Source organism: Pongo pygmaeus, chromosome 10 (assembly GCF_028885625.2).
Source record: "Pongo pygmaeus isolate AG05252 chromosome 10, NHGRI_mPonPyg2-v2.0_pri, whole genome shotgun sequence".
Lineage (NCBI taxonomy): Eukaryota > Metazoa > Chordata > Mammalia > Primates > Hominidae > Pongo > Pongo pygmaeus.
This window is the reverse complement of record NC_072383.2, coordinates 106,058,110-106,073,624: the sequence shown is the minus strand read 5'-3', so window position 1 is coordinate 106,073,624 and position 15,515 is coordinate 106,058,110. Positions and strand designations below refer to the sequence as shown.

Here is a 15,515-nt window from a genome sequence, read left to right as displayed (position 1 = left end):
CCCTCTGTCTCTCTCAAAAACTTCCATTAAAAAGCTCAAAACAAGAAGATTAAAAAGGAAGTGGAGAAGAGAAGAGAATCATTTTGAGCCCCTACTCCACTCATTCATTTCCCCAAGGCACTGGGAAGCCTGACGGTCAGGTACCTTTTGCCTTGGTTGAGTTAACTATCTCACCATCTCCTCAGAGCACTTTTCAGCTTGCCCTGCATTTCCAGGTTCCCTTCTTCTGTTCTTGTTTTCCCACCTTGGATTGCCCTTTTCTTCATCCTCCTAACAATTGAAGACCTTCAAGGCTATGACCAAATGCTACTTCTTCCATGAAGCCCTCCAGGATGTCCCTGGTCAGAATCAAGTCCCTCTTTTCTCTGTGTACCCGCAAAGCCTGCTTATAAAGTCTAACACATTACGTGTTTAATTCTGTTGCATTTCACAGTTAATTATCCACACATCTGCTTTCCCTACTGAGTCTCAAAAGCAGAGACCATGCCTCATCCATTGTTCTGTTCCAGAAAGGGGAGGCAATGTGGCATGTGGTTAGGAACATGCTCTTAAGACTCAGACTGAGAGCCTCCAACCTGCTACTAACCAGATGAGTGACCTTAGGTGAGTTACTTAATGTCTCTGTAAGTGAGAATGATTATGACCTAATGAATTTGTTGCATGGATTAAACAAATAATATATTTAAAGTACTTAACCTTCGTTTCATCTGCAAAATTAGGACAATAATAGTACCTACCTCATAGTATTAAACGAAGAAATGCATATAAAGCATTTAAAGCACTTGGAACAGAGTCTGGTATATCGTAAGCACTTAATAAGTATTCAGTACTATTATTCTTTGTATTACTACCATCATCATCTTGATCTTCATCACCATCCCCGTCACCATCATCATTACCATCATGTACATCATCATGATTATCACCTCTGTCATCATCACCATCATCATCACCATCACTGTCACATCAACACCATCACCATCATCACCACCATCATCATCTCCATTATTATCGCCATCACCATCATCTCCATCATCATCATCACCATCACCATCATCATCACCATCATCATCAACATGACCACCGTCATCATCTCCATCATCATCACCATCACCATCATCATCTCCATCATCATCATCACCATCATCACTACCATCATCTCTGTCATTACCGCCATCACCGTCATCATCTCCATCATAATCATCACCATCACCATCATCATCACCACCATCATCTCAGACATCACCACCATCATCACCAGAATCATCTCTGTCACCATCACCATCACTACCATCATCATCTCCATCATCATCACTATCACCATAATCATCATCATCACCATCACCATTATCATCACCATGACCACCGTCATCATCTCCATCATCATCTCCATCACCCTCACCATCACTGCCACCATCATCACCATCAGCAGCAGCAGTAGCAACAGCAGCAGCCTAGTCCCAAGGTCAGAGGTCTCAAAGATGTCTCTGAGGAGGGCTGGCCACGGGAGATGGAGTTGGCACAGGGATCCCCGAAGTCACTAGCTTCCTTTCAAACCCTGCTCTATAATATGTGCTATCTGCTGCTTCCCTTGTCAGTGTCATGATCCCAAAACAACAAATCCAATAGTCATTAACTGAACTGAATTTGGATAGATGGAGTTTGATTTTAGAAGCCTACCTGAGAATCAATCCACTAATAACTATGTTTCCCAAATATCAGCCATTTGGGAATCACCATCATTATGTCTCTCATATCTGTGTGCTGCTGATACAATTTATTTACTTAATATTTTTCTTTAAATTGGCTAATTATTTCACACATATAAATTCATATTTAAGAGAAAATTTCGTATCAGTGCCATAAATGGAAAACTAATATTGTCCTAGTACTCCTAAAAATATATTGCAATTTAAATTAGAAGGTGTTTTGTGCATCACCTACTATCATTTCCAGTGCCACCCTTGGGGAAATGCTACTCTAACCTACCTGACTCAGGATCATCTGTGGAGCCCCCAGGAAACCATTGTTCCTGCATGCCAAGTGTGACCACCCTAGAATAAAAAGTCACAAATTCCAATGGTGGGCTCCTTCTGCCCAAATCCATGCTGATACAGCACCTTCACTGCCTTCCTACTCTTCCTTCCATCCATGGCCAGCTACCACTTACTCTAGTATATTTCCCAAACCTCCCACAACCCTGGGAGAGGAGGTATTGACACCCTTTTCTCACAGACTATAAAACTGGAAATCAGAGTAATCAAGTCACTTGTCCTAAGTTACACAGCACATATGAGGAAACCAAGTCACTCCGCAGTATTATAAACTGCTGTTTAACTCATCTGATTGAAACCCCTGTCCTTGAGAAAAAAGCAAAAGAAACAAGAAAAGAAAAAAGACCACATATAATCCAGGTCATTAGGTACAGGGTAATGAGAGATTTTTATGGAGAAGGAGAGACAAAGGAACAGAGATGCAACAAGAGAAGGCTGACCTGTGGATTCAGCTGGAAGCTTGCCATTCATTAATTCATCCAGCAAATATTATTGTGTCCTACTGTGTGCTGAACATTGTTTTAGGCACTGGGGATGCAGTGATGTTAAAAAAAAAAAAAAAAAAAAAAGGTCCTGGCCAGGCACTGTGGCTCACGCCTCTAATCCCAGCACTTTGGGAGGCCGAGGCGGGCAGAATGCTCGAGCTCAAGGGTTCGAGATCAGCCTGGCCAACATGGTGAAACCCCGTCTCTACTAAAAATACAAAAATTAGCTGGGCATGGTGGTGTATGCCTGTAGTCCCAGCTACTTGGGAGGCTGAGGCACAAGAATTGCTTGAACCCAGGAGGCGGAGGTTACAGTGAGCTGAGACTGCGCCACTGCACTCCAGCCTGGGAGACAACAGTGAGACTCCATCTCAAAAAAAGAGTTTCAACTCTTATGGGATTTACAGTCTTGGTGGGGGAGACAGAAAATAAACATATATATAGCTTGTCAGTTGGTAACAAGTGCAAGAAGAAAATTAAGGCAGAAGAGGGAATAGGGAGTGATGTGGGGAGGGGTAGGTGGGTGGGGCAGTCATGGAGGGCATCTCTGAGGAGGTGACATTTTAGAAGAAGCTTGAATGAAGCAAGGGAGCTTTGAGAATATTAGGGGAAGAGCTTTTCAGGCACAAGGAGCAGCAGGTGCAAAAGCCTTGTGGTAGGGGCATGAGTGGAATATTCAAGAAATATCAGTAGGCCAGTGGCCACTTCACCACATGAGAAGATTACAGGTATACCCTAGGGGCTGGAGGCAGGGGAGTCTCAGAAAAGAGCCCACTTACATTTCAAACAAGGGGAAAGACAACTTTGTCCAAGCAAAAAGCGCTATTTTTGTGGGTGTGCGTTTTCTTTTGGTGACACTGAGGAGAGACAACCCAGAAAACCTTTTTATACAGTTGTAAATTAATGGCCCTGTTTTGATTGCCTAATTGCCTGGGGACAGCAAGTTCACAGTCTAGTGTGAAAAGATAACAGGAAGAGACATTTTATGAAGAAGTCCTCATTTTTTTTTTCTTTAAACAACAGAAAGCAAATACTATAATTAACGACTGTCACCTGGGGGTTTAACTGGGAGCTTGGGGGCAAGGCTGAGGTGACAGGCAGAAGAGCCAAGACAAGGTCTCAGAGGACACAAATATGGACTTGGATGGGACCAAAAGCAAATTGGTCCTAAAGGGAGAGAAGCCAGGGCCTCTGCTTCCCCACAGCCCAGTGGGGATTGGGTGGATGTACTTCCCCCAGCCCTACTTACTGGTTCAGGGAAGAAGACCTGGACCGCCCACCGAACTCTAAGTCAACTGTGATGTCCATCGCCCGGCAAATTTCCTAGGGCTCAGGATCAAAGAATTGCCAGCTGATGTCAGTTTGGCAATTTTCGTTTCCTCTTGATTTAGCTTACCAGTCAAATATTTTAGAACCTGCGTAAGTTCAGCTCTACATCCCTGAGTTCAAAATTTAGCTCAATAGAAAATTTATTATCTGACTGGGTTTCATTAAGAGTCCCACTTACTTGCCGCATTTTCTTCAGTTTTTGTTTCTCAGACAAGTTCACTTTAGGTCATTCATTTATTCATTTGACATTCAAGGGAAATTTCCTGAGTTGTGGGTGATGTGTTAGGTGCTCATAATACAAAGCTGATTTGCACACAGCACAGCAGAGGGAAAAAGAAAAAAATGATTTTAATTATGACTGTCACTTACTAGCTGAGTGGCCTTGGGCAAGACATTTATCCTAAGTCTCAGTTTGCTTATCTGTGAAATGGGAATAATAATACCTTAAAGGTATTCAAAGCAGCTGGTACACAATAGGTGCTCCAGAAATAGTGGACATGTTTTTACCTCAAGCCATAACAGGCTGGACAAAGATAAGTGCTTTGGACATTCCAGGTGATCAAGACAGTTCTAGATTTTAATATGAGGCCCCGAAGAAACAGGCAAGGGTTACCAGGAGGAGTCCCAGTCTGCAGAGGTGGTCCTCTGTCTAGACACAGCCCAGCATTGATTCACAACAGGGATGGGTTCTGAGAAATATGTTCTTAGACGATTTCATTGTTGGATGAACATCATAGACTGCATTACACAAACCTAGGGGTACAGCCTACTGCACACCTAGGCTGTAGGCTATGCCTATTGCTCTCAGCCTACAAACCTGTACAGTATGTGTCTGTCCTGATACTGTGGGCAATCGTAACACAGCGGGAAGTACTTGTGTATCTAAACATACCTAAACATAAAAAAGGTACAGTAAAAAAATGCAGTAATATTTTTTCTCTTTCTTTCTCTTCTTTCCTTCTTTCCTTCTTTCTTTTTTTTTTCTTTTTTTTTTTTTTTTTTTTTTTGACAGGATCTTGCTCTGTCGCCTAGGTTGGAGTGCAGAGGTGTGATCATGACTCACTGCAGTCTTGACCTCCAGTGCTCAGGCGATCCTCCCACTTCAGCCTTCCGAGCAGCTGGGACTACAGGTGCATGCCACCACATCTGGCTAATTTTGTTTTATTTTTTTATAGAGACAAAGTCTCACTATGTTGCCCAAAATGGTCTCAAACTCCTGGGCTCAAGCAATCCGCTTGCATCAGCCTCCCAAAGCACTGGGATTACAGGTGTGAGTCACTGCACCTGGCCAGTATTATGATCTTATGGGACCACCATCATATATGTAGTCTGTCATTGACTGGAATGTCATCACGCAGCGCTTGCTGTATTTGGGGAGGTATTGGTAACCTTTGTGCATGTTCACACCTCCAGTTTAGTTTACAGGAGAGCATCCACAGTGCACCCTACAGAGCAAATTGCAAATCTTCAGAGCAATTTGCAGGGAATGCAGACCCAACTGACATCCTGATGGTACAGAGGTGGGGAATCTCAAGTCTGAGTGGAAATATCTTCTGGACTTTCCTGGAGGGAGTGTAGTTTAGTGGTTAAGCATAAAAGCTTTGCCTTGAGAAGCCTGGATTCAATTTTGAGCCATTCAATTCACAGGTGTGGCTGATCTTGGATAAGTTGTTTAACCTCCTCTTGCTTCCATTCCCATATCATCGAATGAGGACAATAATAACATATTGGAAGTAACTCCTGTAAACACTTATCATAGTTCCCTGGTTCGTTAAACATCAGCTGCTGCCGTTATTATTGTTATTAGCTACTAAAATAGGGCTCCACTCTTGACCCTGGCCAGACGTGTCCCTGTTTCAACAAGAGCAGGAATGACTGAGAACAAACTCTCCATCTCACCTTTGCTGGAAAAACAGTGGTTTCCACATTGGCAGAGCAACCTTTGAATATGAAGAACAGCTCTCTATGTACACAGAGAGCAAGGCTGTATTGATTCAGACCACAGAGCAAGCCAGTCTAAATTACAGTCAGTTCAGAAAAAAGGCAATTTTATTCTTTTCAGCAGCTGACGTGACTTATCAAAGTGCTTCCTTGTGCACACATTCTATGGGGCTGACTTAATGAATGTGCAATTAGCAACACCCATTTGTGTACTAACAACTCACATGCAAAAGTCAACATTCAATGAGGACAGCATTTAATTTACAGAGCAAATTGTCCTTAAAAACAATTTATGTGGCAAGCAGCTCCTGCAGGCTGCCTCTTAGGTGAAGAGCAGATTTGTTTAGCAAATCCTTTCTTCGAAGAGAGCGCCAGAATGACGCAGGGCCCCAGTCCAGGTGCTGGAGGCTGGGGGAGGACTTTGAGACATCCCAGGACAAAGCTTTGAGACCTTAGGGACAGTGTGTGTGGGCCACATGGTGTGAGGGCCTCTTCTGGGGTTGTGCCACAAAGCTATGTCCCAACTCAGTAGCCAGATCCTACATTTCTAGGGTCATGAGCATGTTCTGGAAAACATTGAAGTCCCATATGTGTGGCAGTTCTTCTTACAGCAATGTCTCTCCAAGAGTGCTGCTTGGACCTTCTGCTTCTGAATGCCCCGAGTACGTATTAAAATGCAGATATTTCCTTACCCCATTCCACTTGTCACAGACATCTCAAAATAGCATTCACACATATTACACCCAAATCATGGGGTCATCTGACCTGCTGCTAGATCTTGTTGTATCATGTGCTAATTAAAAAAGAAAAAAAACCTGGAGAACTACTATGCCACAATTGAGATTAAAATATTATGATAATTGAATTTTAATGTAATCAGTTTCCTTTGTAATCATCTACACATTATGCATTTAAAAATATTATTCTGAGTCAGGGTCCACAGGTTTCACCAGATTGCCAAAGGTGTTGTAGCTCCCAAAAGTTTCAGAAGAATCCCAGGACTGACCAGTATCTAGGAGGCCCTGGGACAGGAGGCATTTTGTGACTTCAGAGGTTTGAAGGGAACGGAAGCGCAACTTCCAAATTCAGATGCCAGGAAAGTAGCTCTCTAGTGGCCATAAGCGCCCCCTATGGCTTGGATCAGCTACTGACTCCCTTTCCAGAGGTGTAGGCCGTAAGCTTAATGGAGGGTGCCTATATGGGTGTACAGGGAATTCCTCTGGGAAGAAGTGGAAGTTGCATTTTGGGTCTTAAATTCTTTCATAGTTCAGGATTTGCTGGAATTTCAATACCAACTCCCACTTTAACACAATCTAGCATTTCTGTGATCAATGCTTCAATTCCATCAGTAACTAATATTCAGCTAAATTGTTTGATAATCAATTGGATCATAAGTAAATATAGGATTACTTTCCTCTGGTTGGTCAGACTCACAGAGCACAGCCCTGAATTAGGGGGTATATAAGCATGGTAAATTATTGCTTAAACTTGGGACACCCCAACCTTGATTATCCCTTCCTTCTTTGCATCTTTCTGCCTCTTTTCCCTCCCTCCTTCCCTTCCCTTCCCTTCTCTTCCCTTCCCTTCCCCTCCCTCCCTTCCTTCTTTCCTTCCTTCCTTCCTTCCTTCCTTCCCTTCTTCCTTCCCTCCTTCCCTCCTTTTCCCATTTCCCAACCCCTCTGTCTTTCTCTTCCTTCCTTTATGTTTCCTGAGGGCCTACTACATGCCAAGCAGCATTCCTGGTGCTGGGGTTACATCAGTGAGCAAATAAAATGTTTCTACTATATTCTATATAGTAGGGAGAGAGAGAGAGAGAGAGAGAGAGAATTAAAAAAATAAAATATAGAGTGTGGGTGGGAGGGGAGGGGAGTAGTTTCTGATGGCTACTGGATTTCTTGTTGCCGTAATAAAAACGTTCTAAAATTGATTATGGTCATGGTTGCATACCCTGGTAAATATACTAAAAACTGCTGAATTGTATGCTCTACAAAGGTAAATTGTATATGAACCATATCTCAATAAACCTATTATTAAAAAACAAAAATATAGAGTATATCTTAGGATGATAACTTCTGGGGACAAAAGTAAAGCAATGAAGGGGAGAAAAGCTGCCATAGTCTGAATGTCTGTCATCCCAAATCCATAGGTTGAAGCCCTGCCCCCCCAATGTGATAGTATTTGGAGACAGAGCCTTTGGCAAATTATTAGGGTTAGATGAGTCCATGAGGGTGGATCGTCTTGATGGGGTTAGAGGACTTGTAAGAAGAGGAATACCTTCCCCCCCACCCACCACCCTGCGAGAACACAGGGAGAAGGTACCCATCTGCAAGCCAGGAAGAGAGACCTCACCAGGAACTAAATTATCTGCCACCTTGATCTTGGACTTCCCAGCCCCCAGAACCATGAGGAATAAATGTCTGTGTTTTAAGCCACGCTGTCTATGGTATTTCATTATAGTGGCCCAAGTTGACTAAGACAAGGGTCCTCAGAGTATTATGATTTTAAATACAATGGTCATGGAAAGCTTCATTGAGAAGGTAACATTTGGGTGAAATGGGAATGTAGTGAGGGAGTGAGCCATGGGGATACCTGGAGGAAGAACAGTTCAGGCAGAGGGAAGAGTAAGTGCAAAGGTCCTGTGGTAAGCCTCTTGTGCTCAAGGAACAAGCAGGGGATGGGGGGGGGTGGAGGAGGATGTCTGGGGAGGGTAGGGGGTGGGGGGACCTGGAAGTAATTCTGGGGCTTTGGCTTTTCCTGTGGGTCAGATGGGGAACCACTGAACCAGAGCCAGTGGAGGACTCTGAACAGAGGAGAGATGTGATCTGATATATGCTTTAAGTGGATCTCATTGTGGAAATCAACAGTGGCCAGCCATTTATAGAGTATTTACCATGTGCCAGGCACCTTGGCAAACCCTCTTGTGAAAGCTGTCAGAATTAAAATGGAATCATTTGTGTTAAAATCCCTGATGAAGAGAGTCAGGGAAGGCCATGAAGGGAAGATTTCCATGCACAAATGCCTGATAACAAGAACTATCACAGAAAACCTCTACAAAAATCACAGCCTTGCACGAAGGCCATGGTAACCTTATACACACACACACACACACACACACACACACAACTTATATGAAGACATGTGACCAGCAACTGCCAGTCCAACCTCGGACTGGTGCCACCGTTGTTATTTATTGATCCTTGTAGCCAACGATGATTATCACAAAAAAAATTTTGTAATCCTCCTCCTCACTTTTCCATTAAAGACCATTGTCCTCCTTTAGCCCCCTGAATACACACGTAATATTTCTCTGAGAATATACTCTGGCATGCACATTCTCATTGCAAAGCCTATTCCCAGATAAACATGATTTTGTTTTAGAGAATCTCCTTCTCTGTTTGTTATTTAGGCTGGCACCTTTATGGATGTGAGCTCATTGAATCACCACAACTACACTCTGGGTAGGCATTGGTATTTTCTCTAGTTTATAGAAAAGGAAACTGAGGTTCAGAAAAGCTTAGGAACCTGACCTGCATTTATGGTGGAACCAGGGAATGTACCAGCTTCAGAGCTCTTACCTTCCCCACGCCATTGGCATTGTTTAGTGTACACAGCAGGCACTCAATAAAAGGTGTCACCCCGTTGATTACAAAGTAGTGCCCTGAGGGGTTTGTCATGAGGACATTGTGTCACTTCGGGCACAGACAGGATATGTCTTGTGGCATGAGAGCTGGAGAATCAACATCTACTTACTCAATTCGGCGATGCTGCCTACGCGCGTGGCCAGCAAAGACTGCTCAATGGTCCTCAGCTCCGACTGGCTGAACATGGGCAGTTCTCCTGGCTTGTTTGACCGCTGTGGGTCTCTGTGAAGATTCAGGCTGTCTGGTAGGCACAGCACCCCTGCAGTTAGAAGAGAGAGAGAGAATGAAAGGAAACAGATTGTTATTTTTCAGTTAACTGAGGGAGGGGTGCAACATCTCGCACAACCTCAAACCACGCCAGAGCTGGTACTGCAAAGAAAGCCAATGTAGGAACCAATGCTCTGGACTCTTTTTAGAAATGGATGCCCAGCTATTTGCAAAGGTCTCTTCAAAGTCCTGACTCCTGATTTTAACAAGCATGCGGGCATTCGTCTGTACACACACATTTCCAAAGAACACAAAACAGAATCCTCTCCTCCGGCCTGGAAGGGTTGCTATCCACTCCTAGATGCGACTTCCTGTGACTCTGGTGGTCAGGTCACTCCCTTTATTCTCCCCACAAAGACAGCTGTGGTCCCTCAGTGCCCTGGGGGAATAGTCTCTGCTGAAAATTGCTTCTGAGGGCTCACTTTGTTTGCTCAACAGATCTAGCTCTGGATGGTTGGGCTGTTACCTGTTTGACAAGGCTTCTGGCTTTCTCTGTAGAGCTATATGTCAGGAGGTAGAAGAGTCCCCATGGGCTTTTGTAACTTGTATGGTGAACACCCACGGGAAATCCCTGGAATCCAATTATCCTCTTTCCTTCCTTTCCATTCCATAAACATTCAGTGAGGAGCTGGGAACTTACTTGGGTAGATGATTTGGAAATATTCACTCTTTCCTTTGCCACCCCAACCTCCCTAAGTCCAGTGCTTTTCCTTTTTTCTTGACTTTGGGCTTGACTACTTGATTTACTTTGGTCAAAGCTATGTTAACAAACATGATGGAGTCAAAAGCCTGAAGAATACTTGTAAAATTGAACTTGCTCTCTTGCGCCTCTGCCTTGGTCATAAGAAAAACATGCCCTAGGCCTGGCATGGTGGCTCACACCCATAATCCCAGCAATTTGGGAGGCCAAGGAAGGCAGATCACTGAGGTGAGGAGTTCGAGACCAGCCTGGCCAACATGGTGAAACCCTGTCTCTACTAAAAATATAAAAATTAGCTGGGTGTGGGTGGCATGCGCCTGTAGTCCCAGCTACTCGGGGGGCTGAGGCAGGAGAATCACTTGAACCTGAGAGGCACAGGCTGTGATGAGCCAAGATTGTGCCACCACACTCCAGCCTAGGCAACAGAGCAAGACTGTCAAAAATAAAATAAAATAAAATAAAAAAGAAAGAAAAGAAAAATGAAAAACATGCGTTGTCTGCAAAACTGGGGATCTGAAGTTGGGAAAAGAAAAGAAAAACATGCCCTGGCTAGCCTGGCATGAGAGACACACAGAGCAGATCCAGAACCAGCCTGCAGCTTAGAGCTGCCCCAGCTGCCCATAAAGACATATGCTTATTTGGTATGCCACTGAGATAGTGGGGATGTTAGTTACTCACCACTATTGTGGTGAAAACTAACAGATACACCTACCAAGTATCCTACTGAGGATACAAGGAACAAGGCAGACATTGTGCTGTGTCTGGGGTTGAGGATATAGCGATGGAGAGAACACACATAATCCCATGCTCAGTGAGCTCCCAGTGTAAGTGAAGGAGACACGTTGTTACAGACATGGCCGCAAAACCATTTGTTAAATGCTCTATGGTAGGAGAAGGTTAGGAATGAAGGGATGTCTTATCAGAGACCTAAAGAACAAGTATTTGTCAATACAGTGGAAACACTTATTGAACACCTGCTGTGTTTCCAACCCTGTTTGATATTTTTTTCTTTTTCTTTTTTTTTTATTATTATACTTTAAGTTCTAGGGTACATGTGCACAACCTGCAGGTTTGTTACATATGTATACATGTGCCATGTTGGTGTGCTGCACCCATTAACTCATCATTTACATTAGGTATATCTCCTAATGCTATCCCTCCCCCTCCCCCCACCCCACGACATGCCCCAGTGTGTGATGTTCCCCTTCCTGTGTCCAAGTGTTCTCATTGTTCAATTCCCACCTATGAGTGAGAACATGCGGTGTTTGGTTTTCTGTCCTTGCCATAGTTTGCTGAGAATGATGGTTTCCAGCTTCATCCGTGTCCCTAGAAAGGACATGAACTCATTCTTTTTTATGGCTGCATAGTATTCCATGGTGTATATGTGCCACATTGTCTTAATCCAGTCTATCATTGATGGACATTTGGGTTGGTTCCAAGTCTTTGCTATTGTGAATAGTGCCGCAATAAACACACATGTGCATGTGTCTTTATAGCAGCATGACTTATAATCCTTTGGGTATATACCCAGTAATGGGATGGCTGGGTCAAATGGTATTTCTAGTTCTAGATCCCTGAGGAATCACCACACTGTCTTCCACAATGGTTGAACTAGTTTACAGTCCCACCAACAGTGTAAAAGTGTTCCTATTTCTCCACATCCTCTCCAGCACCTGTTGTTTCCTGACTTTTTAATGATCGCCATTCTAACTGGTGTGAGATGGTATCTCATTGTGGTTTTGATTTGCATTTCTCTGATGGCCAGTGATGATGAGCATTTTTTCATGTGTCTGTTGGCTGCATAAATGTCTTCTTTTGAGAAATGTCTGTTCATATCCTTTGCCCACTTTTTGATGGGGTCGTTTATTTTTTTCTTGTAAATTTGTTTGAGTTCTTTGTAGATTCTGGATATTAGCCCTTTGTCAGATGAGTAAATTGCAAAAATTGTCTCCCATTCTGTAGGTTGCCTGTTCACTCTGATGGTAGTTTGTTTTGCTGTGCAGAAGCTCTTGAGTTTAATTAGATCCCATTTGTCAATTTTGGCTTTTGTTGCCATTGCTTTTGGTGTTTTAGACATGAAGTCCTTGCCCATGCCTATACACCAATAACACCAATAACAGACAAACAGAGAGTCAAATCATGAGTGAACTCCCATTCACAATTGCTTCAAAGAGAATAAAATACCTAGGAATCCAACTTACAAGGAATGTGAAGGACCTCTTCAAGAAGAACTACAAACCATTGCTCAACGAAACAAAAGAGGATACAAACAAATGGAAGAACATTCCATGCTCATGGATAAGAAGAATCAATATCGTGAAAATGGCCATACTGCCCAAGGTAATTTATAGATTCAATGCCATCCCCATCAAGCTACCAATGACTTTCTTCACAGAATTGGAAAAAACTACTCTGAAGTTCATATGGAAACAAAAAAGAGCCCGCATTGCCAAGTCAATCCTAAGCGAAAAGAACAAAGCTGGAGGCAACATGCTACTTGACTTCAAACTATACTACAAGCCTACAGTAACCAAAACAGCATGGTACTAGTACCAAAACAGAGATATAGACTAATGGAACAGAACAGAGCCCTCAGAAATAATACCACACATCTACAACCATCTGACCTTTGACAAACCTGACAAAAACAAGAAATGGGGAAAGGATTCCCTATTTAACAAACGATGCTGGGAAAACTGGCTAGCTATATGTAGAAAGTTGAAATTGGATCCCTTCTTTATACCTTATACAAAAATTAATTTAAGATGGATTAAAGACTTACATGTTAGACCTAAAACCATAAAAACCCTAGAAGAAAACCTAGGCAATACTTGCTCAGCATTTTGGAGATGCAAAAGAAGAGGACATATTCAAGTCATTTAAAACTGAAGAGATGACACTGGCATGGACAAAATAATCTGGAAATAAAATAGTGTCGATAGACAAGTGCTAAATAATTTAAACCAACCAGCAGGTGAGGGGAGACAGAATGCCAAGACCAGAAGTTAAAGTCCACTCCTCACCCTGCCTGAACCACACAGTCTCAGCAAAAACTCCTCCTTTGAAAATGGGCACCTTTGTAAGGTGGGCCTTTCACACTTCTGCTCTCGTCCCCACTGCCTGATTGGTGGCTCCAGACACACTGAGCTACTCACTTTCTCCTAAATGTTTTACCTTCACATCTAACAGACGGTGAGACAAAGGGGTAGGGAACTCTAGTAGATGACTTTTTGGATAAATAAATAATGAATAATGGGGCCGGGTGTGGTGTCTCACACCTGTAATCCCAGCACTTTGGGAGGCCGAGGTGGGTGGATCACCTGAGGTCAGGAGTTCAAGACCAGCCTGGTTAACACGGTGAAACCCCATCTCTACTAAAAATACAAAAAATTATCTGGCTGTGGTGGTGGATGCCTGTAATCCCAGCTACTCAGGAGGCTGCGGCAGGAGAATCACTTGAACTCGGGAGGCGGAGGTTGCAGTGAGCTGAGATCATGCCACTGCACTCCAGCCTGGGTGACAGAGTGAGACTCTGTCTCCAAAAAAAATTTTTTAAAAAAGGAATAATGGATGAATGATACAGATGACCATTAGATTTTAATGTTTCTATAATCAGGAAATTAGTCAAGGGATTTTTTTCTAAGACTCTAATCCAATCTTGTTTTTTTTCAAATATTTTTGACTGTGACTCAGAGTAAGAATATATTTTATATCACAGCCTGGCGTGTGCGCACACACACACACACATGCACACACACACTCTTCATAATTTCCATTAAAATATTAATGGAAAATAACAGTGACCCTTACTACATGTGAGGCACTCTCATTTGTTTTCCTTTTCACTTCTCTTCCATCTTAGTAATAAAAAATGCTTACTGCAGCAACAAAAGTGACATCATGATCCACTAATGGGTCGACATGGGCAGTCTGAAAACACTGTGGGCTGTGACACAGATTCACCATTTCCTGGGCACTACCTAGTGCTGTACTTCAGGAACCCTCAGCTTTCAGGGAAGACAAGACCTTCCCAGAAATGCTCACCATCCAAGCCCAGCCTCCTGCCTCTCCCTTGACAACCATGTCATTCTCCTGTTCAGCCCAGGCAGGAACACACTGAGTCATCCTTGCTTCCTCTGGTTTGCCCACCTGCCAAGACATTAAGTCAGAGGCTAAGTCAAGTAGCTATTGCCACGGCAATGAATCTTGGGCCAATTCCTCATCTGATGCTCCTGGTGTCTCTGACTAATTCAGGAACTTACTACTCCTTAAAGAGTTCACTGCAAAAAGTGCCAGATAATCATGACCCACTCCAACATGTGACCCAATTTTCAGGGTAATGAGACCCTCTAGTTAGGGAAAGGGGATGATGGTCAGAGGGGACTTCACAGCAAAGGAGACTTGAGACCTGGGCCCTGAATGTTGGGGAGAAGGTTGTCTAATTAATAGTACAGATGACTCACATGTTCTCAACGGGATTGCTTTCTTGGTATTTGCATTATTTGCAGCAAGTCAACAACCCAGATCTTTGTTTTAAAATGTTGCCTCACATATTGATCAATTGGGACTTGGAGGTCTGAGCAAATGGGACTTGGAGACTGGAACCCAGAGCTTCAGTCTTAGCTCTGCCACTTCTCGCTGTGTTTGACTTTCGGCAGGTCATAGAATCTCTCTGGACCTCAGTTTCCTCTTCTGTGAAATGGGGGTGATAGTAATGACCTTGTTTTCCTCATCGGATTTCTGGGGATGGGAGTGAGGTATGAGAGCGAAATGAGATCATGTGTATCAAAGTATTTTGCATGTGCTAAGCAAACAGTAGGTTCTCAACACATGTTAACTGAGAGGAAAGTCAGTTAATGTGCACTAACCCAGCTTTCGACTACTTTGTCTTTATCAAAAGAATCAACAATTTCCCTTGGAATTATTTCTCCTTCTTTTAGAGGATTATGAAATTTAAATATGGAAATATAATTATTCAAAGAAGCTTTGAGAGTTAGATTATAGAGATTAGGGAAATCTATAATTGATATATTACACGAAGATTATATACCAGAGTTTAATTTTCTTTTTCCTCATTGGAGACTCTATATGGGGTATA

At 43.1% G+C, this 15,515-nt stretch overlaps 1 protein-coding gene across 2 annotated transcripts in view; it reads right to left on the bottom strand.

Annotated features, from left to right (window-relative positions):
• Nucleotides 1-15,515, bottom strand: part of ABTB3 (ankyrin repeat and BTB domain containing 3) — a 346,648-nt gene that overhangs the window by 134,201 nt on the left and 196,932 nt on the right. For both annotated transcript variants that reach the window (XM_054442678.2, XM_054442680.2), the window contains exon 2: nucleotides 9,560-9,709. In XM_054442678.2, the coding sequence (XP_054298653.1) occupies nucleotides 9,560-9,709 (150 nt within the window). The remainder of the gene's footprint in view (nucleotides 1-9,559; nucleotides 9,710-15,515) is intronic.